We start from the raw sequence: 24,118 nt of genomic DNA on the forward strand, positions 1-24,118 counted from the left end.
TACGTCCTTTCTAAAAAGAACTCCTACTGTTGAGAAAGATTGTGTTGGACTCTGACTTTTGGGCACAAGGCCCATTCATCTTAGGGTTTGGACTTCTCAAGTTAAAAGATTGTTCTTGTGAATATTTCCCATCATTTACTGCGTCTAACTTTCCTGCTTTGCTTTAGTAAGTTATCTGATATTATTTATGTGAGCCCCTGGTGATTGTATATATTTGTATTGTAGAGTGTTGTGTAATCAATTTTTCAGTGTGTTCAATAGGCCTAAATAAATAACTGTCTTTTTATAACTGACTGTCTAAGTTGAATTATTGTGTGCTATACTATGTGGAATCATAGAGAGATGGCCCCTCACCCCACTCACTCTCCCGAGACCAAGCCTTGACTGCTCATCCACGTACCTTGATTGGACTTTGGGTAACCTCTCAGAGCTCCCTGTTCATCATAATTAGGGTGGCCTCCTGAAATCTGTCCACCATGCTAGATTCTAGAAATCCATCTTAACAGATACCATTCCATTCCATCTTATCTTGATCAGACCAAACGACCCCAGGTAAGTAAAAGCCACTGGGGACAACTGCTCTCACTGCAGGTTGTGGTGGCGGATGTCCTGGGTTGCGGGAAGAGTGTTGTTTCTAAAACGTTTGACTGCTTGATAAGGCAGCTCTGATCTCTGTCAATTAACTATCAATTCTGGGGGCATCAGGCAGAACTCCGGCTGAAGATGGAAGGGTTCTTTTTCTGATCTTATGAGGTTGGACAACCTACAAGGCGCCACAGATTTGATGAGCAGCGTGCATGACAACTCATGACTCGCACTCCCGCAGAACTGTTCTCCTTATTCAAGAGCAGCGATTTCAGGGGCCCATGAAGACAATGCACTGCGAGTTTCACAGCACCGGGCTGAGTCCCCATTTTGGATGCAGTGTGCTAGCTACAGGCACAGAACTCTTCAGAACTCGACAACCTCTGTGATGCAGGACTCTGAACTGGTTATGCTGACAAGTTCAGTGGTGGGAGGCACTCTAGAAGGGTCTCCCCTGTCTTTAGGAGAGCAGCTCTTCGCCTTGCAGTATATGGCTTAGACAGTGGTTCTCCCAGCAGAAGTCTTCTAGTGCCCAACTGTGGCCTCTGGTACTTTAGATGCTTGGCTGCAGTGGTCGACTGGCATATGTTTCCAGATAACCGAAATCCTGGGCTTGGTGGCCGTAACCCATCTGTCAGGGGACCTGCAACATTGAAACTGAGAGCGGCTGTCCAGTTATGGAAAGCCAGTTCCAGTGCAGCCATGAACCATTAAACCCTGCACTTGGGGACTGTTTTCTATATCTCTACAGTCCCCCACTAGCAGCACTTGCCACCTGATGTCTGCACTTGCCACCTGATGTCTGCACTTGCCACCAGCTGGCCCTACGTCTCTTATTTTTTTTATTTATTCTATTACCCCATGTACTGCACTGTCCCCACCCCCCTCCGACTCCGCACTTTTCCTCTTCCCCCTTCCGCTGCACTTGCGCGATCTGAATGACACTTGGCCTAGTAGGATCGCTGATTCTGTCTTCCCTCTGTTCCCCCTCCCTTGCTGTGTTGCGCCTTCACATGTGTATAGGCGCATTATAAATGCCATATCATATCATATCTCACACAATGTCCAGGAGGTGTATTGGGGCAGTTTTCAGCCGAATACCCAACCTGAACCAGTTCCATGCACACAAGTGTACTTCCTGAGCTGTGGCTAGACAGAGCCTGCAAAAAGGATGTCAATATATAACCTCTTCCTACCCCTGCCTGGGGGAAGATGGCTGAAAGGGCAGTAAAGCACAAAGATGGGGCTTATCAACATGGACAGCCATTTTGAGCACTGTAGTGGTAAAATAATGGAGGGCACTTCAAAAGGTAAAAATAATGGTACCACTGCCAGCAGCCTCTCTGAGCTTCGTGTAGTACGGGGAAAATCCCCTTCAGTCACAGAGAATCTGAAAACGGTTTCCTTGTACTACTCTCCTTAAGGGATAGTGCTGTTAGGAGAGTTTTCCTAAAGTCCTACTGGTAGTAAGACTTTAGTAAGCTATCCCAGTGGTTTGCAGATTTCCAGACTCATAGTATCAGTCTGTACTAGCTCAGGAACCTGGTAGTGTGGTAGAGCAGTCAGGCTTATCTTAAGAGAGAGATGTTAGCTGTAGGTAAGTACACTGAATCTTAGCTAGACAGGCACAACGAAGAAGCACTTACACATATATTTATATAAAAGATATATATTTATTATATTTACACCAGAATACTTCAGACGTTTACGATAGAACACTTAGGAATACTAGATAATACACTTCAAAGGGGCACTTTCACTTTTGTGTTTGTTCGTGGTTACATTTGTTGCATCGTTAGAAAGGGAAAAGACAAGGTTATCGTATTGTCGGTAATTGCGCACTCAGGCGGTTTTCAACAGGTTATACAGTAATGCATTTACTCTGCAAACACTTATAGAAAAGTCACTTAAAGGGAGGAAAATAAGTGGTTAGTGTAACATGAGCTTAGTTCGAAGTTCTGGAGATGGTTTCTTCGCCTGCCAAGTCTTTCTTAAGTCCAAAAACACAAGTCTAGCTAGAGGTAGTTCGGAGAGGGCTTGAAATCTTGGCAGACAGCGAATATGAAGAGTTCCTGCAGATTTCTTCCAGTGTCTAAAGTTATTGAAGTAGCAAGTTAGCAACTAACAAAGGAGACCTGGAAACCTCTACGTGCACTCCAATGCTCTGGAGCGACTTCGTGGAATCAGGTAAGCAATACCTTTTTTCCCCACAGTACCTTTTGGTTTGAAGAATGTTTGCGTGTTGGCTTCTCTGCGATGTGGCATCTCTGGACCCGACCTCCGGAATCCTTCGTCTGGTGACGAAAAGCAGGACAATGGACGGTGTCTCTAAGCAGCAATCTCGAGGGAGGACCTGTAGCGCAACTTTCAGCAACTTCTTGGTTCTTGGTTTACTCTGTGGTTTTGGCGCCTTTTCAGCAGCACCAACAAAGGGCACGGATCGCCCAGTCAATCATCTTTGCTTTTTGCAGTCCCATACTCTGGTGAGGGGGTCTGGGTGAGTAGGCTCGATCTCTGGAGTATCCTTGCGTGTTCAGCAAAGATTTGGCCTTTCCACGACGATGCACTCGAAATGGACAGCAGGTTTCCTGGTATTGGGGTTTCCGCAGCTTTGGAAGCTTCTAGGACCTCGGCAGATGGCTTGTTTCAAAGTTCGTCTTGGGACTTGTTGTTCCCACCAGCCAAAGGGAAGGAGTCGTCCTCTTTGGAGCTCCTCTGTCGCATAGAAAACGGGGTCAGGACAGCAGTGGTTGCTTCACGGTCTTGCAAAGGGTCTGCAGGCGTCTATGGTCGTCTTCATCTTCGGTTACATCTGTTTCCTGTGGTCGACTTGCTTTACACTCCAGAAGCCTCACCTTTTTATACAGTTCCAACACACACTCCTCTGCAATCTTTATCAGCATTTTACAGAAAGGGGAATTTGGCTGTGCAATCAGGACAGCCAGGCCCCTGTGGGAGCTGGTCCTATTCAGGCACTCTGGCAGACAAAGGACAGGGGGGGTGGAAGACTCCTCCCCCACTTCCTGCCTGCCCAGACACTCTGGAGCCTAGGCGTGGATACCTACTGGGTCCCACCAAAAGCAAAACACACACACAGACCTCCCCTTGCCAGAATGGTAGAAGAAGGGCTAACAAAGAACAACCACGCTATTAATGGTGACAAAAGAAGCAAGGCCCAAGATGGTACTCGGGTGCCCCTATTGTGCACTACCGAGGCTATGGACATGCAATATAAAAAATATACAAAAGTTGGTAGAACACGTCCACTGCCACAAGCCATAACAAGCCATAACTAGGTGATTGTCTATGTGACTAAAAAGTCACAGGAGCAGAGAGACGGGGCATACTAAGTATCCCTTTGGCACTCCACTGAAGGTGGTGTGTGCCAATCTCTGACTGTCGAGTTTTGGGAGATATACTAATCCTTAGGAACTGTAGTAACTTGAGTATATATAAAATAATCTTAAAGGAGGACCTGAAGGGTCCCCAGCAACGCTGCCCCTAGGGAGCTGTGTGCTGTAGTAGTAAAACACAGATGCCTTCATAGTACAGGTAGATTACAACTAATAGAGTTCCAAAAGACAGATCCCATAAGAATGAATGAGTGGAAAAAGGCTCCACACATTCAGGATTGAAAGAAAAGGTTCCAGAAGTCCAGCAAAAAGTGCTGGGGGGTCTCAATAGGAAAGGGGATGAAGTAGAACAATGATAAATATTCCTAACAAGTGCCACAATAGACTTAAATGGGGGACATGATCATGTTTTACTGGTATCCCTAAGGACTAACCAGTGCCCCCAAAATGACGTGTTTAGCCAGGAAGTGGGGTTTAATAAAAATCTCACTTTAAAAAATCAGATAACGTTCAAATCATTCTCCCTTTCACCACCTTCTAACGTTAAATTATTTCCACAGTTTTCAATTTTTTTGTCCCCATTATAGTTTTGAATATTCCTATCCCCTTATTTTTTCTCTTGTTTACTTTGTCCTAGCCCAATTTCACTTTTTCATCTCTCTATGCATTTGCTCCCTCATTTCACTATAACCCCCATTTCCTTTTCTGCTTTTCTTTTTCCTGGTGTTTATCTTTCTAATGTTGTGTACATTTTTCTCTATTGTCCTATTACTCTAGCTAAGCTTGTTTAGGAGTATGAATCATTCAGGCAGATGCTTCCTATTGGTAAAATATCTTCTCCATCTTCACCTTTTTCTTTGTGTTTCAGGTCTCCTCTGAAAACATTACGTACCATACTTTTCAGACCATGACCTCTACAGATTCTCATGAACTTTCCCAAGATGCTCTAGGGACTGCTACAATTATTTACGAACAAGGTACGATTAATCTGCATGTATTATATGTGCTAGATTGTTTGTTAGAATATTATATGGCCAGCCCAGTGATGCAGTGCTAATGTCGTTTTACCCTTCAATCAGTTTCACCTGCTCCCATCCAAACTTCAACTTCATTTTACTTGACTGTCGGCTGTAATAACTGTTTGCGATTATTTGCTTACTTATTTACTCTTTTTATGGAGAAGCAGTTCAGGCTTGGTATTATAGCAGTATGCACTGTAGAGTATGTGATAAATTAGGTTGCCTGTCTGAAGGCACACTTACAATGTTTTGTTGCTTATTGTTTTCTATATCTCCTCTTCACACCACACAGGTAAGCACTGAAAATACACTAGTCTTTGTTCATAACACTTTTCTTTCTATTCATATTTACATTTTTATAGTAGTCCTAGGGTTTGTATAACTTCTGATGCCATGAAAAGTAAAGTAAAGCTTTTTCCTTGCTAGTCCTGTAAAAGCTAGATCCCAACCCCAGACACCGGTGCTCTATAGCCAGAGTGCTTAGATGTAGACTGTTTGTGGGACCTCTGCTTCCAGTTTGGACACTTCGACCGCCTTTATCATTGGGAGCAGATCTTCTTAAGGCCTGCTTGTTTGGCTTTCAAAAATTCCTTAAGTAAAAAATGAATCTAAGTTCGTCTACTTTTCCCCTTGCAACATTTTCTGGTGTAGCCTGCTGTTATTTAAGATATTACTGTTAGTCAAAGTTTGTATGCAGTACCCTCTGTTACCACTACACACAACTATGACTACAGTTGTAAGCAAAACCAACCTTTGGTATAAGTCTGTACCACACAGTTTTTGGTAGCGAGCTGAGCAGCCAGGGAATGTGAGCTTGTAATGAGGTTACACAGAGGTCTACAATCACAAGTATTCAAATAGACTCTTATACTCAAGGTTTCTTGGTAAAACACTTATTAATTTATTACACAATCAGAAAACATTCACTAAAAGGAGGCAATCAATATCATACAATAATATACTACATTACTTCACACTATCAGGTTCTGAGGCATTTAAACTACTTTGAAGGAGGAGCAAAATGGCATTCACAGCATTTGAAGTAGGAGCAAAAAGGCATAAGTTAATAAAACGAATAATAGAGTTACTCTTAAACAGTGCAAATAGTTTGAGTTCACCAGAGGAGTTAATGCAATGCAATAAGTAGGCCAAAATAAATGGGCTAGAATCTTGTATAGGTAAAACATTTCTGGAAGTTAAACGGAAAAGTCTTTGCCACGGTTCTCAGAAGTAGTTCATAGAAGAAAGGTTCATATCTCGGGTCACAAGCTGACTAAGCCTGCAAGTTGCTAAAGTTTCACACACTTTCGCAGTGAGAGGTAAGTTCTCTCGTCGTGTTTTCAAAGTACCTTATTTTGAAGAAAAAGAAGCAGCTGAAGACTTCTCTTCCTGGCAGTTCCTGGAGATCTCGCTTTTCCTGAGCCTCAGTCGTGGAGACAAGAGGGAGGACGCAGGGGGACTCCTGGACTGGTCACAAAGCTGACAAACTGGCAAATCATTGATTCCGGTAGCTGTCGCCAAGCACACAAACTGGTGTCCTCCTCCACGGCTATTCGGTTTCCTGCAGCACTCCGAGGAAAATACAACCAGCTCCGAGAGTGGTATCCAGGTGGCCTTCAAGTTGATTGGTCCCACCAACTCTAAGGGAGAAGTCGGTCCTAGAAGAGCTTCTCTGTTGAGATGAACTTGGCAATTCAGACCGGCAGCATGGCTTCACCGGGCAAACCAACGGTCCAGGAGTTGCAGCATCCGTCCTCTTCCAGCTCTTCTTCGGTTCTTTCGTTCCAGTGGTCGACTATGCCTTCCAAGCCAAGAAACTCACCTTTTATTCATTTCTCTCCCATTCATTCCAGCCTAGCTGTCACTCACCTAGCAGGGTGGCTGTCCTTACCAGACAGTCAGCCAGCCAATCACGCCAGAGTGCATTTGGCTCTCCTAGGAGACTAAGCACAGGGAGTTTTGGGCACCTCCCTCACTTTCTGCCCACCCCAGACACTCATGCGCCAGAGGCGGTCTTCAGTCCTGAAGCCCGCCAAAGGCGTAGGAACAAAGGGACCAAACTAGCTTGGCACACAGACAATCCCTAGAAGGACCTTTCCAAAAAGAAATGGCGAAAAAAGAAGACCGGGACCCGTTTAAACAAAGGAGGCTCAGATGGTATCTTGAAAAACATGGCTCCCGCGATTTAACGCTACCGGTGTTCGTGGTCGGGAAAAATCATGGTAGTTCATTGTAAAACCACTGCCACCAATCATTTCGAGAGGAAAAACGGTAGCATTGGACTGCTACATGAGTTTCTAGATGTGGGGGGATGCTAGGTAACCCCTCCAGCACTCTATTGTAAGATAGGGTGTGCTGGGTCTAGGAATTTAAAAAGACTAGTAAAGTCAATTTAACTTTACTTTCTCTGGGAAACAGTAGTTTATCCCAGAGAAGGTATTTAAACCTTGGAACAGCCTGAAAGGCTTCCCTGTGCCACTGCACTGAGGATGATGTGTGACACACATGAAAAGATGATGCCTATGGAGTTGTCTAAAATTCCATAATCAAAGAACACAAGAGTAAAATACATTCAAAATACATGAGAGAGTGGGAAAAAAGGCTCACACTCTCTCCAGGTAAAAAAAATAAAGTCCTCAAAGTTGCTGGGGGTCTCTAAGGTGAAGGCAATTAACACATTTATAAGAATTCTCCCTAACAATTATTAAATGTGAATAATCTTCCTGACCTTTGTAAACCCCAGTACTTTTCGCTTGGACTTGTAATTATTTTTCCTTGTCCCTAGATGAATGGGAATCTTTTTCCCCTCTCGCCTTGTCTTTTACTCTTTACGGGTGACCTTTTTATGTCTCTACCTACTGTTTGATTGGAGTTATAGTTTCGTATAACTTTTGGGCTTAGGATGAGTTTCCCCTTTGAGCTTCCCTTTGTAATTTCTCTTTAATGTACTTGGTTGAACTACTGTTCCCAATGACTAAAGTGGGATTTACATCCCATTTACATTTTCTATAGATCCGTTGCCACACCACACCTTATGAGGAGTGCTGGAGTGATGTACTGTATCCCCTTTTATTACTTACCTGGTAACATTTGTTACAATTACAAGTTAACTTGAATGGCTGGTTATTACTGTTGGGGAGAATTTTCATTTCTGTGCCAATTCCCTTTAACCTTGGAGACCCCTAGCTCTTTTGCTGGACTCAGCTTTTACATTTCTACTCCTGAGTGGGACTCTTTTCCTCCCCCAAGCCCCCCCGCCCCCCACCACCCCCCCCCCCCTTCACTCTCGTGTTTTTTTCGGACTAGGATTTTTGGTTTCTTACTGTTTAATGGAGTCTTGTAAACTCCATAGGCATCCGCTTTTTGCATAGTGAGACACACTGCACCTTCTGTGCAGTGCCACTGAGAAGTCCTTTGGACTTCTCTCAATGTTTAAATACATTTTCTTGGTTGAGCTACTGTTCCCAAGAATAGTAAGATGACTTTTGTCTTACCTTAACTTTTGTGTGTCCAGCACACACCACCCTTTGTGGAGTGCTGGGGGTTACATAATAACTCCTTATCCCACTTGTCAAGTAACATTTTGTTACACTAACTAACTTGAATGGCTGTTGGCATTGGTTTCTTTTTTACTACCTTTGTGCCATGTATCTGCAGGCTGATTTCTCATCTGCAGTACAGCACCCAAGGGTGCCCATTTTCCTGAAAATGGCCCGGTCTTCTTTTTTTCGCCATTTCTTGTCAGTTCTCTATGGGCTTTTACTCAGTTGTTTTAATTGGGTTTGAGTCCTTTGTGCATTTTGCCTTTGGCGGGCTTCACCCTTGATGCCCGCCCCGGCTGCAGTGTGTCTGGAAAGGCAGGAAGTGAGGGAGGGCCCCAAAACGTCCCTGTCCTTTGTCTCTAGGTGTGCTTGAGTGAAACCAGTTCTGATTTGGCGGGTGGCTGTCCGGGAGGAAAGCCTCCCTGCTTGCGGATTGACAGCCCATGGGCTGTGAATGAATGGGAACTTGCTTAAAAGGTGAGGCGTTTTTGACTAGAGCAGAGTCGACCACTGGAGGACAAAATCCAACTAAGAAGACGTGAAGAGACACCAGCATCACACTACTGGACCGCAAAGGGCCAGTTGAAGCCCTGCAGCTGTGCTGATCCAGTTTTCGTTTCGGCTGTGAAGACCCTCAAGGGACGACTTCCTCCCTTGGGCTGGTGGGACCAACTAGCCTAGAGACAAGCTTCATTTTGGCGCAACCCCTGACTTGCTGTGACTTTCCAAGGCTGCGAATCCAGGCAAAACTTTGTGGGCCTCCAGAGGACCCTACAGAACCAGGAAATCTTAATCCAGAGTCCCCTCACCAGAGTCCAGGACCGAAGGATCAAGTAACCTCCAACCAGAGCTGTTTGTTCTTCTTTGGCGCGGAGAAAAAGGCGGCAAAACAACAAAAGGCTGATGAATCAAAGAGAATCCATTGTTGCAGAGTCCTTCTCTCGAGTTCTCCCACAGAAGCCCACCAGACGTCCTCCCTTACTCTTACGTCCCGTCCCCTTTCCTTCATACTGTATGGGCGTCCCTTCCAAGGGACGGGAGACGGAATCTTCTTCCCCTTTAAATTTAGAGGTGCACGGGGGTGAGGCCCAGGGAGCATGCGCTGCCCTGACTCTGCCCTCTGGCACCACACCTCAGTCCACTTCCCCACGTCCACGGGAACGGGCCGAATTCAATAGCGCTCCTGGGTTTGGATTCGGCCATGTAATTCCACGCCTGGATACTTCTTCTCGTTGTCTTTTGTCTTTTCTATTCTTCAGGTACTCGGGCGTCACGCTCCTTCCCGGCACATGTCGACTTCTACAGGGTTCAGCAGGTGTCCATCCTGCAACGGGCTCTTCCCAACTTCAGACCCCCACGCCCTCTGCCTACGTTGCCTTGGCCCAGACCAAGGTTTGCAATCATGTTCGGCGTGTGACTCGCTGTCCTCGAAGGCGCAGACGAACAGACTAGCCAGCTGGAGGGAGCTCTTCAAGAGGTCGCCTCCAGAGGATTTCAAGAACTTCGTGAAGCATCGAACCACGCCCAAGGTAGGACCTATATTCTCCCTCGCACCCCGCAAGGGGACTCCTTCCCAGGGACCCTCCCGCGTGGGAAGTACCGGTCAGGTCCTTCTACTGCCACATGCACAAAGGCTGCTTCAGCTACTGCCCTTCGGATCGAGTGATCCTCGGATCCTCCCGGGCACAGAGAGGGACCGGAAGGTTCTTTTACCGGGTCTACACCCGAGGGGCTCCGCCCTTTTACTGGCACCATGGCAGAGGGGCTATGCCCGAATACCGGCAATACGTCTGAGGGGGCGCCTAAATGCAGCTCTTCCGACGCCTGGGTCGAGGGTGTTCCACTGACCGGGCCTAGGCCAGAGGAGCAGGGTAGGCCTTGTGATCCACACGCAAGTGTCTTGGACGAGGCCGGGCCCAGCGGGCTGAGCACCACATCACACCACGTCGCAGGCACGTGTCGGGCAACTCGACAAAATTGCCGCCGGACCAGAAAGAGCACCCGTCCGACACCATTCCAGGAATTCCGCGAAGAACGAGTGTCAAGGTGGGACTGGCCTCAACCAGGTACGTGGCCTACAGTCTACCCCTCAGTTGCGCAGGGTGGCTTTCCTTGGCGTCCATATGCACAGGGTACGCAGGGGCTCCAGCAAGTCCCCGTCGGCACCCCCACCCCTTTACCCAGTGAGGCGGTGCTCTTCGAGAAGTGCCTCTGCCTCATGAAGTCACCTCAGATGGGGGTTTATCATCAAAAACGCCATCAGGGAAGTCATTCTCGCCATGCTAGCGTCACCACAGATGCCTCCATCGAGCCCCCAGGCCCCGGGGCAGCCGCCTCCTCCGGCTCCACAGCCAACTCCGCAACCTCCGCCGCTTCCTCAGCCTCCGGCTGCAGTCCCTGTATCCCAGCCTCCGGCGCCATCTACTCCTCCTCCTCCACAGGATCCTCTAGATCCACAGGATACGGACAAGGAGGAGGATCCGGACATGCCATCCTCAGCCAGGGCCTTCCACGAACGTCTTGCTGGGCTGGCGGAGTACCTGGGCCTACCCCAACCCGAGGTCGAGCAGCCGGCAGAGGTGGTTCTGGCTGAAGTCCTCACACAACGCCCCTCTGCCAAATTGGGGATTCCTATGCAGGTTGATGTGGTCTCCCTGGCCAAGAAGGGCTGGCTCAAACACCACTCTGCTCAGCTGGTCAATCGACGCCTGGACGCCAAGTACAGGCTGGTGGAGGGGGATACACTCTTGATTTTGGCCCATCCTCAGCCACACTCTTGGGTGATCATGCGGCATCAACATACTCCTCTCGGCCTCCTCCTCTGCAGCGCTGCTAGGCAAGGATGAGAAGATCTTGGAGGCATATGGCAAGAAACTCTATACCAATGCCTCTTTACATCTACACCAGGCCAACGTCAATGCCATGCTGGCTGCCGCCAACCAGAGATTATGGCGGGAAATTGCGTACTTCCTCCCGGAACTCCCCACCCAGAGCCAATCACGCTTAAAGGCGGGGCTAGCAGAAGCCAAGCTGGTGGCGCCTGACCTCATGGAATCCACAGTGGCTCATATCGATACCTCTGGCCGTGAGATCTGTATTGCCACGGACATGAGAAGAACAGCCTGGCTCTGGGCAACAAAATTCAACCCAGATGTCCAGGAGCGCATTCTAGATCTACCATTCGAGGGAGTGCGGGGGGGGGCCTCTTCCACTCCTCTACAGACGAGGAGCTGGACAAAACAGCTCTCAAACAGCAAAGTCTTTATCCATCCTTACAAAGACCACGCCCAGTTTGTACACCCAATCTCAGCAGCGCTCGGAAAGGGGTCGTACATATGGAGGGTTCTGCGGCTTCCAGGAACGCAGAACCAGGCAGCCAGACCGCTCGCTGTCTCAGAACCAGCGCAAACAGCAAAAAGCAGAGGGGCCGGGGAGTAAGGGCTTTTTCCAGTCCCCCTCATCAGCGACAGCCTCCGAGGGACAGAACGCATGACACGCCCCTTCAGGTCCACGTGTCTCCGGTGGGGGGCAGGCTTGCTCTCCATGCACATTTCTGGTGCCAGAATTTCGTGCACCATGGGATCCTCTCAGTAGTATCTACGGGGTACTACCTTCCTATCCCAGCCTCTCCTCCCTCCTCCCTCCACTCTCACTAGTTGGGACAGCAACTCTTTTGGCTGAGAGCCGGTCGCTCGTAGAGAGCCAAGCAATGGAGGAAGTCCCAACCTCCCAGTGAGGATTTTTGCCATTCAGAAGAACAACCAGGCGGGCCTGAGAGTTGTGCTGGACCTTTCCACCCTCAACCTCTCCCTACCCCTGCAAAAATAAATTCAAAATGGTTACGCCAGCTTTTATAGCGGAGACATTGGACAAAGGAGACTGGATGTGCTCCCTGGACCTGAAGGACGCGTACCTACACGTCCCATGAATGCCGTGGCGGCCCTCCTCAGAGCGCAGGGTCTCCACATCTACCCATACCTCGATGACTGGCTCGTCAGGGCTTCATCTCCGGAAGCGGTTCACCACTCTTCCCATGCCCTTATGAACACACTACAGGATCTGGGCTTCACGCTCAATCTCAAAAAGGCACTGCTGCAGCCCACACAGACTCTGACCTTCCTGGGCCTCATTTGGGACATGTGCTCCGAGAAGGTCTTCCCGTCGGAGGCCAAAATCGCGGCCATCAAGAGGGCCACTGCCCACTTCCTCAGCAGTAAACTGGCGGTGGGGGAGGAATCCTCTAAATTTTCTTCGAGAGGGAGAAAAGACTCGGTTGAGTCTTCATCAAAATGTCACAAAAAATCTAGGTCGAGGAGTAGATCCAGGAAGTACTATTCTTCTTCCTCAAAAAAGGCAAAGACAAGAAGACACCGGTCTCCCTCTTCAACGTAGTCTGAGGAAATCCTTACATGTCCGTCAAAACATGATTCCCCAAAAAAGTGGGAAGCGTTCAGAACATTGATGCTAAAGATTTTTGAGAATGCGTCCCAGACCCCCTCAAAAAAGTCTAGCGAAGGCCATGCCCCTGCTCATACAAAAAGTGACGGGGGAAGACCTAAAACGAGAAAATTTGACAAAAAATCGTCGAGGGTGTCCTCCAGGGAATCTTCCCCGACGACTCATAAAAAACGCCTACTGGTGCAAAAATCGGAGGTAGAACTCAAAAGAATGGCGTCAGACACTCGTAGGCCATCAAAATCCTCATTTAAAATGTCCTCAAATCCTCTATCGAAGGCGGTCGAGCACAAGGTGTTGACAACGCATCCCAAAAATGTTACGTCGATTGCACAGTCGGCGGTGTCAAAGGGCTCTTCGACGGTGTCGACTGTGTCGACAATTCCTTCGACGGGGTCAAAGATTACCTCAACGATATCGAAGGTGATGACTACAACGTCGACGCCATCAACGCTTTTGTTGACGTCTTTGTTTATTCCAATTACAAAATCAACGCCTGTGTCGAAGTCTATGCCACCTGAGAAGGTATTTCATCTAGAAAATAGACATGATTTCTTTAGAACCATGTCCTCCATTTATGAGGGAGAATTATCAGCAGAAGATGTTTCACCTGCTGGAGTGAAATTTGGTTAAGAAAAAACATATCCATTAGGAGTTGATTGACCCTCAATCTAAGATGGCAGACTTATACGAGTGCTTGCAGTCAGCAAGTGGTCCGGATACATCTCCAGAATATGAATTTGAAAAGCCTTATCCGGTTGAGCATGCTGATGCAGGATATAGAAAGTTGATGAACAGGGTAACTGAATTTATGCGGTGGAGTAGAAATTCACCTCTTTATCAGGAGGATGATATGACTGACATCCTTTCAGGGGGACCTTAGCAAGATCCCATACTTCCTTTTTATGTAGCTTTACAAAGGAGGGTGAACACTGCTTGGGAACACCCTGAATCTATTCCTGCAGTAAATAAAAAAATGTTTCAAAATATAGGCCCTGTTCTTCAGATCCTGAATATTTGAGTAAACACCCATCACCTGAAAGTCTTGTAGTTCAGGCAGCTACTTCTACTAGAAATGCTGCATATCCTACAATTCCCCCAGATAGGGATGATAAAAAGATTGATGCATGGTCTCAAAAGATTTTTACGTCAGGGAGCATGGCTTTAAAATCTACAAATGTAACTTGCACCCTTGCAAGATTTACATATACCCTGTGGGACTGTATGACAGCGGCAGCTGAACACATCCAGGAAGGCGAGGAACGTGAAGGGTTCCTATCCATAGTAAGGGATGGAAAGTAGGCTTCAGGGGAATGCCTTCAATCAGGTTTGGACACGGCTCACAGTATCAGTAGGTCCATGGCATCTAGTGCAGTGCTTCGCAGATTTGCGTGACTGCGGAAGTCAGGTTTTGCACCGGATGTGCAATCAAGACTTCTCAATATGCCATTTGACGGCTCAAGGTTGTTTGGCAGCAAGGCGGATGAAGTTTGGAGAAGCTGCAGACCTCCAAAGCGTTAGCAAAATCACTGTGCCGCTATACGACAACCTCAACAATGCCCCTACACAGGCACATCTTCCTGGAGGGGTCGTCCCTTTCGATTTTATTCCTAATTTGGAAAAGGAAGGAGACAGGCCAGTCATAGAGGACAAAGGAAATGTCCTCGGCCCGAGGAAAGGGTACTAGATCTGCCCCAGCAACGGCAACTGTCCCTTCAGCTGCAGCTGCCGCAAAACCACTCTGAGGTTTTGACCCACAAGACCCCGGTGGGAGGCAGGATCTCACAGCATATGAAAGAATGGCAGGGCATTACTTCAGTTGGAAGCAGTATCCCAAGGTTACTGCCTTCCTTTTCAAAAGAAACCTCAGAATCACCCGCCGGGATTCAACTCTGCCAAACAGCCAGACCCGCTCCTGTTGCAGGAAGTTTTAACCCTGCTACAGAAAGGTGCAATAGAACATGTACCTGTACGGAGAGGAACAAGGGTTGGTATTCCACATATTTCCTCATACCAAAGAAGGATGGAGGATTGAAACCCATCTTGGACTTGAGAACCTTGAACCAGTTCCTCAGGAAGGACAAGTTCAAGATGGTCACACTTTCTCAGATCATTCAGGCTCTCCACCTTGAAAACTGGTTGGTATCATTGGACCTTCATGATGTTTACTTTCATGTGCCAATACAACTCAAACACAGGAAGTACCTGAGGTTCGCGATTGGCAATTCTCACTATCAGTTTCGAGTTCTGCCTTTCGGGTTGACCTCCGCCCCGAGAGTTTTCACCAAGTTGATGGTGGTGGTGGCAGCGAGTCTCAGGAGAGCGGGGGGGGGATTCATGTCTACCCCTACCTGGATGATTGGATGATCAGGGCACGTTTTCCAGAACAAGCCCACGAACATCTGTCCAAGACATGCCTCTTCCTTCAAAAAGTAGGCTTTGCTCTGAACTTAAAAAAGTCAAACATCATACCATCACAGAAACTCCAGTTTATCGGAGCAGTCCTGGATACTTGTTCGGGCAAAGCTTCGCCTCCCGAAGAGAGAGCTCACCACATTCTGTAGATGGTAACAACATTCCAGAATGCCCAGTATCTACCGGCCTTCGATTTTCTCAGGTTGCTCTGTCTTATTGCATCCTGCATTTTTCTGGTGCCAGAAGCCAGATTGAGGATGAGATCCCTTCAATGGGCCCTCAGGGCTCAATGGTCCCAATTTTCAGGGGCAGTGTCAGATATTTTGCAAGTTCCAACCAGAGTAGCACAGGATCTTCAATGGTGGGTTTGCAGGGAACATATCATCAGGGGAGAATCTTTTTGTCAACCTTGGCCTGAGATAACGGTAGTGACTGACACCTCACTGACAGGGTGGGGAGCTCACACCAACGAGTTGGCAATTAGCGGTCGTTGGTCTCCATCGGAGTCCAAACTACACATCAACCTACTGGAGCTGAGGACAATCTGACTAGCGCTGAAGGCCTTCCTGCCCACTCTACGGGGAAAGAATGTCCTGATAATGACGGACAACATGGTGGCCATGTACTACCTCAATAAGAGAGGAGGAGTAGGGTCACTACCACTGTGCAGAGAAGCAATGCAGCTGTGGTTCTGGGCAATACAAGAAGGTATCCCTTTGTCAGCAGTTCATCTAGCCGGAGAGCAAAGCACAGCAGCGGATGCTCTGAGCAGGCAGAGCACACTCTCCCACATGTGGGAACTAACTCAGGAAGTCCTTCAAGAGATTTTCACTCTTTGGGGAACCCCGCAAGTGGATCTGTTCACGACCATTGTCAACAGGAAGTGCCTACTGTACTGCTCAAGGGAATTTCCTCCCAGAGAAGCTCTAGGAGACGCGTTTGTAGTGAACTGGGAATTTCCACTCCTGTATGCGTTTCCTCCAGTCCCTGTGATCCCTCAAGTAATCATGAGGTTGAGAAAGTTCAGGAAAACCATGATCCTAATTGCCCCGGCTTGGGCCAGGAGAACGTGATACCCAGACCTTCCGACATGTCCATCTGCCCTCCAATACGTCTTCCAAAAAGAGAGGATCTTCTCTCACAAGAGGAAAGTCATGTTCTCCATTCAGAGGTCAAGACACTCAATCTTCACGCATGGCTTCTGAGAAGCTGAGATACAAGGAGTGGGACCTTCCGGATGCCGTCATGGAGATCTTGCTTTCGGCCAGAAGGCCAGCAACTAAATCTCTGTACCGGTGTCGTTGGAACAAGTTCAGTAACTGGTACAGAGATAGGAATGTGGACCCGTTTCAGAGTAATATTCCCACAATATTGTCTTTTCTATTGTACTTGGCTAATCTGGGGCTCCAGGTTGGCACGATAAAGGGTTATTTAGCAGCGCTATCTATTTTTAAGTGCTCCTCAGAGGAAGAATCTTATTTCAGGATACCTTTGATAACATAATTCTTAAAGGTTCTTAATAATTTGTTTCCTCCAATACCTTTTCAAGTACCTGTGCGGGACTTAAACTTAGTACTAAAGTTCCTCACGTGCATCCCATTTGAGCCTTTACATTCTTGGCCGTTAAGGCTCCTTACTTTAAAAACCAATACTTCTTGTGGCAATCACTTCAGCCCGCAGGGTAAGTGAGTTGCAGGCACTTTCTAGCGGGCCTCCTCACACCATCTTTTAAGGTTGTCCTTAGGGTAAAACCCTCTTTTGCCAAAAATTGTCTCAGATTTTCACCTGTCACAAAAAAATAACACTGCCTCCTTTTTACCCTCCTCCTCACGCAAGTAAGGAAGAGGAAAGGCTAAATAGATCAGACCCTAGAACCGCTCTTAGCTTTTATATTACAAGATTGGCAAGATTACGTCAGTGTGACCAACTTTTTGTGGGATACACTGATCGTAAATTGGGACTGGCAGTGACTAAGAAAAAATTATCTAGGTGGATAATTTAGGCTATAACTGATGAATGTTCTAGATTGGCTGGGAAAGATCCTCCAGATGGGCTGAGGGTTCATTCAACCAGGGGCATGGCGACTTCAACGGCACTTCAAAAGGGGTGTCCCAGTGCAAGATATTTGCGTAGCAGCCACAAGGTCATCCATGCACACATTTATAAAACACTATTCCCTAGATTTGACTTCTTCACAAAGGTCTTTTTGCTAAATCAGTACTTCATTCTGTACATGACTAATATTTCTGTACTCCTGCCTCCAATACAAAACTGCTTTCGGATTCTATCTAAGATGAGGAATACGTGGGAGGAACATCCAATCGAAAGAACGTTACAGTTGGTAAGTAACTTGTTCTTCTGCCGCCTTCACCGCAGGCCACCATCGCCATAGACTCCTCGCTCGAGGGCTGGGCAGCATCCCTGGATGGCCCATCCGTCCACAGCACCTGGACTCGACAGGAGCAGGAATACCACATCAATTGGTTGGAGCTGAATGCCATCTAGTTAGCGCTCAGAGCATTCCTACTGCTTCTCAGGGGCAAGGTTCTTCTCATCCAGACAGACAACTCGACCAGCATGTACTATGTCAACAAGCAGGGAGGCACCAGATCCCCTCCTCTGTGCAGACTGACAATCAGCATGGGGGAAATCCACCATGGAAGCGGACAGTCTCAGCAGGCTGGGTGCAAACAATTACGAGTGGCAGCTAAACAACCTCGTTCTTCAGGAGATCTTCAACAGATCACCCCCAGGAGGTCACCCCCATGTGGATCTCTTTTGCCACCTGGCACAACAAGAAGTGTTCCCTGTTAACATCCTGGCAAGGTCAGGGCCCTGGCTTGCTGAGCGACGCTGTTCACTTCCAGTGTACAGGCATGAAAGCCTACGCCTTTCCGCCCACTCCCCTGATCCACAGGGTAATTTGCAAAAACAAGGAGTCCCGCTGACTCCTCATTTTTCAATTAGCTCCATGGCTGCCGGCCAGGCCATGGTTCTCGGAGCTTCTCAACCTCTCGGAGGTGCCCCCGGTTTACCTTCTGAAGAGCACAGCACATCATCTGGCGCAGCAGGAGGGCAGAGTCATCCACCCTGACCCAGGGAAACTCGCCCTCACAGCGTGGTACCTGAGCAGGTAACGCTTCGGCACCCTAACCTCTCACAGGCCAACCTGGAGATCATACAGGGCGCCAGTGTTAGGGAGAATTCTCTGTAAGGCTAATTTCCCAAACCTAGTGAGTCCCCCAGCAGCTTTGCTGGATTTCTGGAGTTTGTTTTTTCTTCCTGCCAAGAGTGAGACTCTATTTCTCCCACTCTTGGACATGATTTATGGTATTCCTTTGACTGGTAATGTGTTTTATGGGCTATGGGGTCCTTTACTCCATAGGGTCTCATGTGTTTTTCCTATGTGTGTTACACAGCACCCTCCGTGCAGTAACACAGGGGTGTCATAGTGACACCCCACCTAGACTCCATACCCTGGGACTGACTACTGTCTCCCAGGGCATGTAAAGTCACCATTGGCTTTACTAGTCCCAAATTATTAACAGAAACCAGTACAAACCATCATATTGTGGACGTACTGGTCGGGGCAATTCGATTGCCCCGGGGTCTGTTGTTCGAGGGGGCACGTCTCCGTCCCCCCTTATCGAGTTTTGGCTGGTGGCAGTGGATACTACTTTTTATATTCGACCGCAAATATATCTCTATGGGATTTTCCCATTGTTCAAGGCTACCAACTTTAATTATTTAATTCTTATAGCCTCGAACATACCGCTGGTTTATTTATTTAATATTAATTCGCCGGTTGGTATTTTTTTGCCAGAACTCGATTCTAAAATGGCGTTCGTGTTCTCTTCTGTGACTCCAACCCAAGTCAAGCCCTTTGTTCCACTTTTTGGCGGGCTTCTCCACAGAAGCCTCCAAAAGTGGTGCCACTCTGTCTGGGTACCAGAGGGGGTGTGGGAGGGGGTTTAGGCACCCTGGACTGAGTTACCTTGGTAACTCAAGTCGCACTCTTGTGTGATTGGCCCAAGTGGTGAGCCGGCCGACTCACCACTTAGCATATTTGATTGACAGCTAGGCTGAGTGAATGGGGGTGTGCTGCATAAAAGCAGGGCTTTGGGGACTGGAACTTCAGAAGTCGCCACAGGACCTAAGAATCCGAGGAGGGAGAAGCTGAGCCGACCTGCAATGACGACACCACCGGTGGAGCCCTGCTGAACCTTCTCACCACTTTTCCCGACGACAGAGGAGATCTCCAGTCCGGAGAGTCTTCTTCCTTTGACTGGTGGGGATAACCAGTTTCGCCTTCTTTTCACCTTCCTGGAGCATCTCGTGGCCGCCTTGCCCGTGCCAAGCACCCCGGCAACCGGAATACCGCGGTTTACCACTACCGCGAAGAGAAGGGTAATGCCTTTTAACTGGAGAACTCCGCGACTGGTTTCTTCCCTGGCAGTGCAACGACCTTCATCCTTCCTCCACGGCGAGACCTCTTCTTCCTCTGGACGAAACACCGACTTGCACCTGCTGCCAGAAACAACTGCCCCCGCTGGAGCTTCCTTCACACTTAAGGTACTGTGTCCCGCCTGGCTTCCCTTGCGACAGATCGTTTGGGGTGACAGTAAAGCCTTGACTTTCTAACCTGGGCTAGCCTGGGACAACCTAGCTAACGTTTCCTGACTTTAATTTCATCCTTTTTGTGCAAACTATCTACAAGACTCTTTGGGCATAACCCCACTGTGTGAACCTGGACCCCTTCTGCTTGCTCTCTCCAAGAGTGGGCCTTGCAATTGACTTCCTTGCTCTCCAGTAGAACTCTGCCTAACTCTGGTTCTTTGAAAAAGTATTGAAACTTGTGTGCTTCTTTAACTTTGCCTTTTTCCCTCCCTTTCTTTACAACAGAGTGTCATCTTATGTTAAGCGGTCACCTCTGTCTGAAAATAAGTGGTGTTTCTCACCAAGACTTGTCTAATAAGTGAATAGGGTTGTATATATATGATAGTGACTGTGTGCTGAATTTACTTACCTCGTTTTTGCTAGTGTAAATCACAAGTGTGTTTTTAAATAAATAATTATATACTTTTATACCAAAGCTCTAGTCAGTGTTTGTTTGTACTACTGTGTCTCTGTACCTACTGTGTATACTCTGCATACTGCCTAACTCTTCTTGAGGGAAGTCTGACTGCTCAGCCACAGCTACCAAGTGAATCTGTGTGGTGCAGACTGCTACCAAGTGGGTTTACTGCCAAATACCTGTAGTCTTAAATCTTTTGCAGTGGTCCTTAAGGGAACTGCACAAGTTTCTGCCTAACAGCCAGGAGCAAAGCCACCAGGGCACAGTACAAGAGCAAATGGACCAGATTCTGCCACTGGGCAGACTCCAAGCGTATCAACCTCTTGGCGTGCACTTTGGATGACGTGCTCTCCTTCTCAGCGCACCTCGCTTATTCGGGCGTTCAAGTGGAAACCTGCCGTACATACCTTGCAGCCATTGGGGCTTACAGGAACTCAGAGGAGGGTATTTTCTCCTACTCCAACGCTATAGTCAAGAAACATCTGACGGGTCTCACTAGGTCTACCCTCCCGTCAAGAGACCGGACCCTGTGCAGGACCTTAACATAGTCTTGGGCGCCCTGGCGCACAAACCATTTGAGCCAATGGCATCCGTGGACATCAGGCTGGTCACTATCAAGACAGCCTTACAAGTCGGTCTTACTCGGCTCGCAGAGTCAGCGAGATCCAGGTGCTGGTCACCTCTGAACCATATACCGGCTTTCACAAGGACAAGGTATTCATGCGGACACACCCGGCATTTCTGCCTAAGTTTCCGTCAGCGTTCCACTTGAGCGAAGGAAATGGTCCTTCCTACGTTTTTTCCTGATCCCTAGGACGAAGCACAGAGTGCTGCATTGCTTGGATGTCATGCATTCCCTTAAATACTACTTGGATTGGACCAAAGGCTTCCGTAAAATAAGACACCCTGTTTGTCACTTTAGGAGGCTCAAGACTAGGCTTTCAGGCCTCTAAGGCTTCCATATCCCTCTGGATGGTCTCTGCCATCAAAGAAGCATACGAGGGCCAGCGCAAGCCACTTCCAGCCAACATGCATGCCCACGCAGTCAGGGCCAAGGCAATGGCCATCGCATTCCAGCGCCATGTCCCTTGGCAAGTCATAAGCAGGGCTGCCACTTGGGCCTCTCCCTCGGCTTTCTGTAAGCATTTCTGTTTGGATGCCAGCTCTAGATCGGATGCAGCCTTCGGACAGGTGGTTCTCAGGAACCTATTTGCTTAAGGAGGGTCTCCTCTCCACCCTTGGGCTACATTCAGTTGTTATTGTCCATACAGAATGGAGGAAAGGGGACGGGACGTAAGAGTAATTATAAGTTACTCACCGTAGTGACTAACGTACTCTTAGTCCATAGTCCCCTTTCCTCCATGCGTCCCACCAACCTCCCCCCTAATAATACTGGTGTCATTAGGCAATGTTAAATCTATTGTTGACGCGTCAATGGGGACTGAGATGTGGTGCCGGAGGGCGGAGTCAGGGCAGCGCAGGCTACCTCGACCGAACCCTTGCACGCCTCTAAATTTAAAGGGGAAGAACGTTTTTTCTGGTGAAAAAGGTTCAGTCTCCCGTCCCTTGGAAGTGACGCCCATACAGTATGGAGGAGAGGGGACTATGGACTAAGAGTACGTTAGTCACTACGGTGAGTAACTTATAATTTCGTCACCATGTCCAAGGTCCACGAAGAAGGATCTGCTACACTACAACACGAACGCATCCAGCTGGAACCAATTCTTCAATTCTCAGGTACTGTGGGGCTTGAGGTACATCTACCTTTTGACATTTGTGGTGCTTCCTAGCTTGGGGAGTACTATTGTAAACTCTTTGATTTGACCTCAACTCACCTGTACTGACCTCCCAGCTTGTGCTTCTTCAAGGTGGCTCCTCTTGAGCTTCTGTGATTTTCTACTGAACTATTGACTATGTTAAGAACTTTGAACTGGCCCATTGACTTTGACTGTCCTAGCTCCCTAAAGGCTCCTCTTCTGAACCTATTGACTTTGGCAGTGCTTGTTCCCTTGAAAGTTTTAATTGTTGAACCCTATTATTGCTGGGATAAAAGACTGCCTACTTCCCTCTGGGAGAATCTATCTGTTTTATTACTTAACAAGTATGTTCTGATCTGTCTTTAACTTTTCCCTCCTTTAAACTCAATATGGTAATGTGATCACCACAACATGGTAAGTGCCAGTACTGACCTCAAATAACGTCACTCAGTGTGCTGGAATATGTTTAGCATAAGAAAAGTTGACTCACCTACTTATTGCTCTGGTTGAACTGAATCCTAACTTTTATATTAATGTTACTATTAGTTGCTATGTCCAAATTATCCTTGTGTATATATAAATACATATATATACTATAACTTAGTGTGTAAAGGTTTACTTGGATACCGGTATTTACTGATTTCATTGTACAGCTCTACAGCTCACATTACCCCTCTTAAGATGAGCCTGGCTGCTCAGTCACTCTGTCAACTTGTGTAGTACAGGCCTGTATTAAAAGGTGGGTTACCTAATACTACGAGATAAGTATTGTAAAGTCCCACACCAGTTGGACTCTACAAATTCTTACCTACCAATTACTTGCAGGCTGTCAAATCAGCTGCATTACTGCACAGGAGGGCCACTATTTTGCTAGAATGGTGGGCTGCTTTTTTCACCATTTCCCGTTTGTTGTTGCTGAGGTCTAGGTGTGAACGACCTTGGTTGAAGTTTTGTCTTCGGCAGGAATCCTTTGTATTCCCCGACAAGGCTACAGTGTCGAAGAAGGCTGGAAGTGAGGGAGGAGTCAAACTATGCAGCCCTTTGTCTTTCACCTTGCCTGAATGGAACCTGCTCCCACTGGGGGGGGGGGGGTGTCTGGCTGTCCTGATTGGACAGCCACCTACCCCTTTCTGTAAACTGCTGAGAGCGATTGCAGACGAGCGTGTGCTGAAACTGAATAAAAGGTGAGGTTCCTGAGATGAAAGGCAAGTCGACCACTGGAGACTGAAGTGACCCGAAGTAGATGACTACCAGAGACGCCTGCAGACCCTTTGCAACACAGTGAAGCGATCACTGCTGTCCTGGCCCTGTTTTCTATGCGACAGAGGAACTTCAAAGAGGACTCTTCCTTCCCTTTGACTGGTGGGAACAGCCAATCCTAAGATGAACTACAAACTGAGCCATCTCCTGAAGTCCTGTGACTTTTCAGAGCTGCAGACCGCAAATACCAGGAGACTTCTGACCCAATGGCAGTGCATTGTCTTGCCAAGGCCAAATCCGTCACTCTTTGCTGAGCTCCAGTTGAACCTCCAGAGACACAATCCGACACATCCAAGTCCCCTCACTAGAGTGCAGTACTCCAGAAATCAAAGAAGACTGACCGGGCAAATCGTTTCCGTTGTTGGTGCCGCAGAAAAGGCGCCAAAACCGCAGACTGATAAGAGAAGCTGACAAAATCCAAGCCAGAGGTCCTCCCTCGAGACTGCTGCTGAGAGATCCCATCCATTGTCCTGCCTTTCGTCACCAGACCATGGAATTTGGAGGTCGGGCCCAGCGCTGCTACATTGAGGAGAAATCCAGCCCAGAACATTTGTTCTAACCGAAGGTACTGTTGGGAGAAAAGTTATTAATTACCTTTTTTTTGTTAATTTTAAATTTTAATTTTTATTTTTTATTTGTATTTGGTTACTGAAAACCT

General features: G+C 47.7%; 1 protein-coding gene across 3 annotated transcripts in view; it reads left to right on the forward strand.

Moving 5' to 3' along the window:
• Positions 1 to 24,118, forward strand: part of ZNF335 (zinc finger protein 335) — a 1,126,934-nt gene that overhangs the window by 316,026 nt on the left and 786,790 nt on the right. For all 3 annotated transcript variants that reach the window (XM_069651371.1, XM_069651372.1, XM_069651373.1), the window contains one exon: positions 4,807 to 4,915. In XM_069651371.1, coding sequence (XP_069507472.1) covers positions 4,807 to 4,915 — 109 coding nt within the window. The remainder of the gene's footprint in view (positions 1 to 4,806; positions 4,916 to 24,118) is intronic.

The sequence above is a fragment of the Ambystoma mexicanum genome, chromosome 3p, assembly GCF_040938575.1.
Source record: "Ambystoma mexicanum isolate Mex_15411 chromosome 3p, UKY_AmexF1_1, whole genome shotgun sequence".
NCBI classification, from domain to species: domain Eukaryota; kingdom Metazoa; phylum Chordata; class Amphibia; order Caudata; family Ambystomatidae; genus Ambystoma; species Ambystoma mexicanum.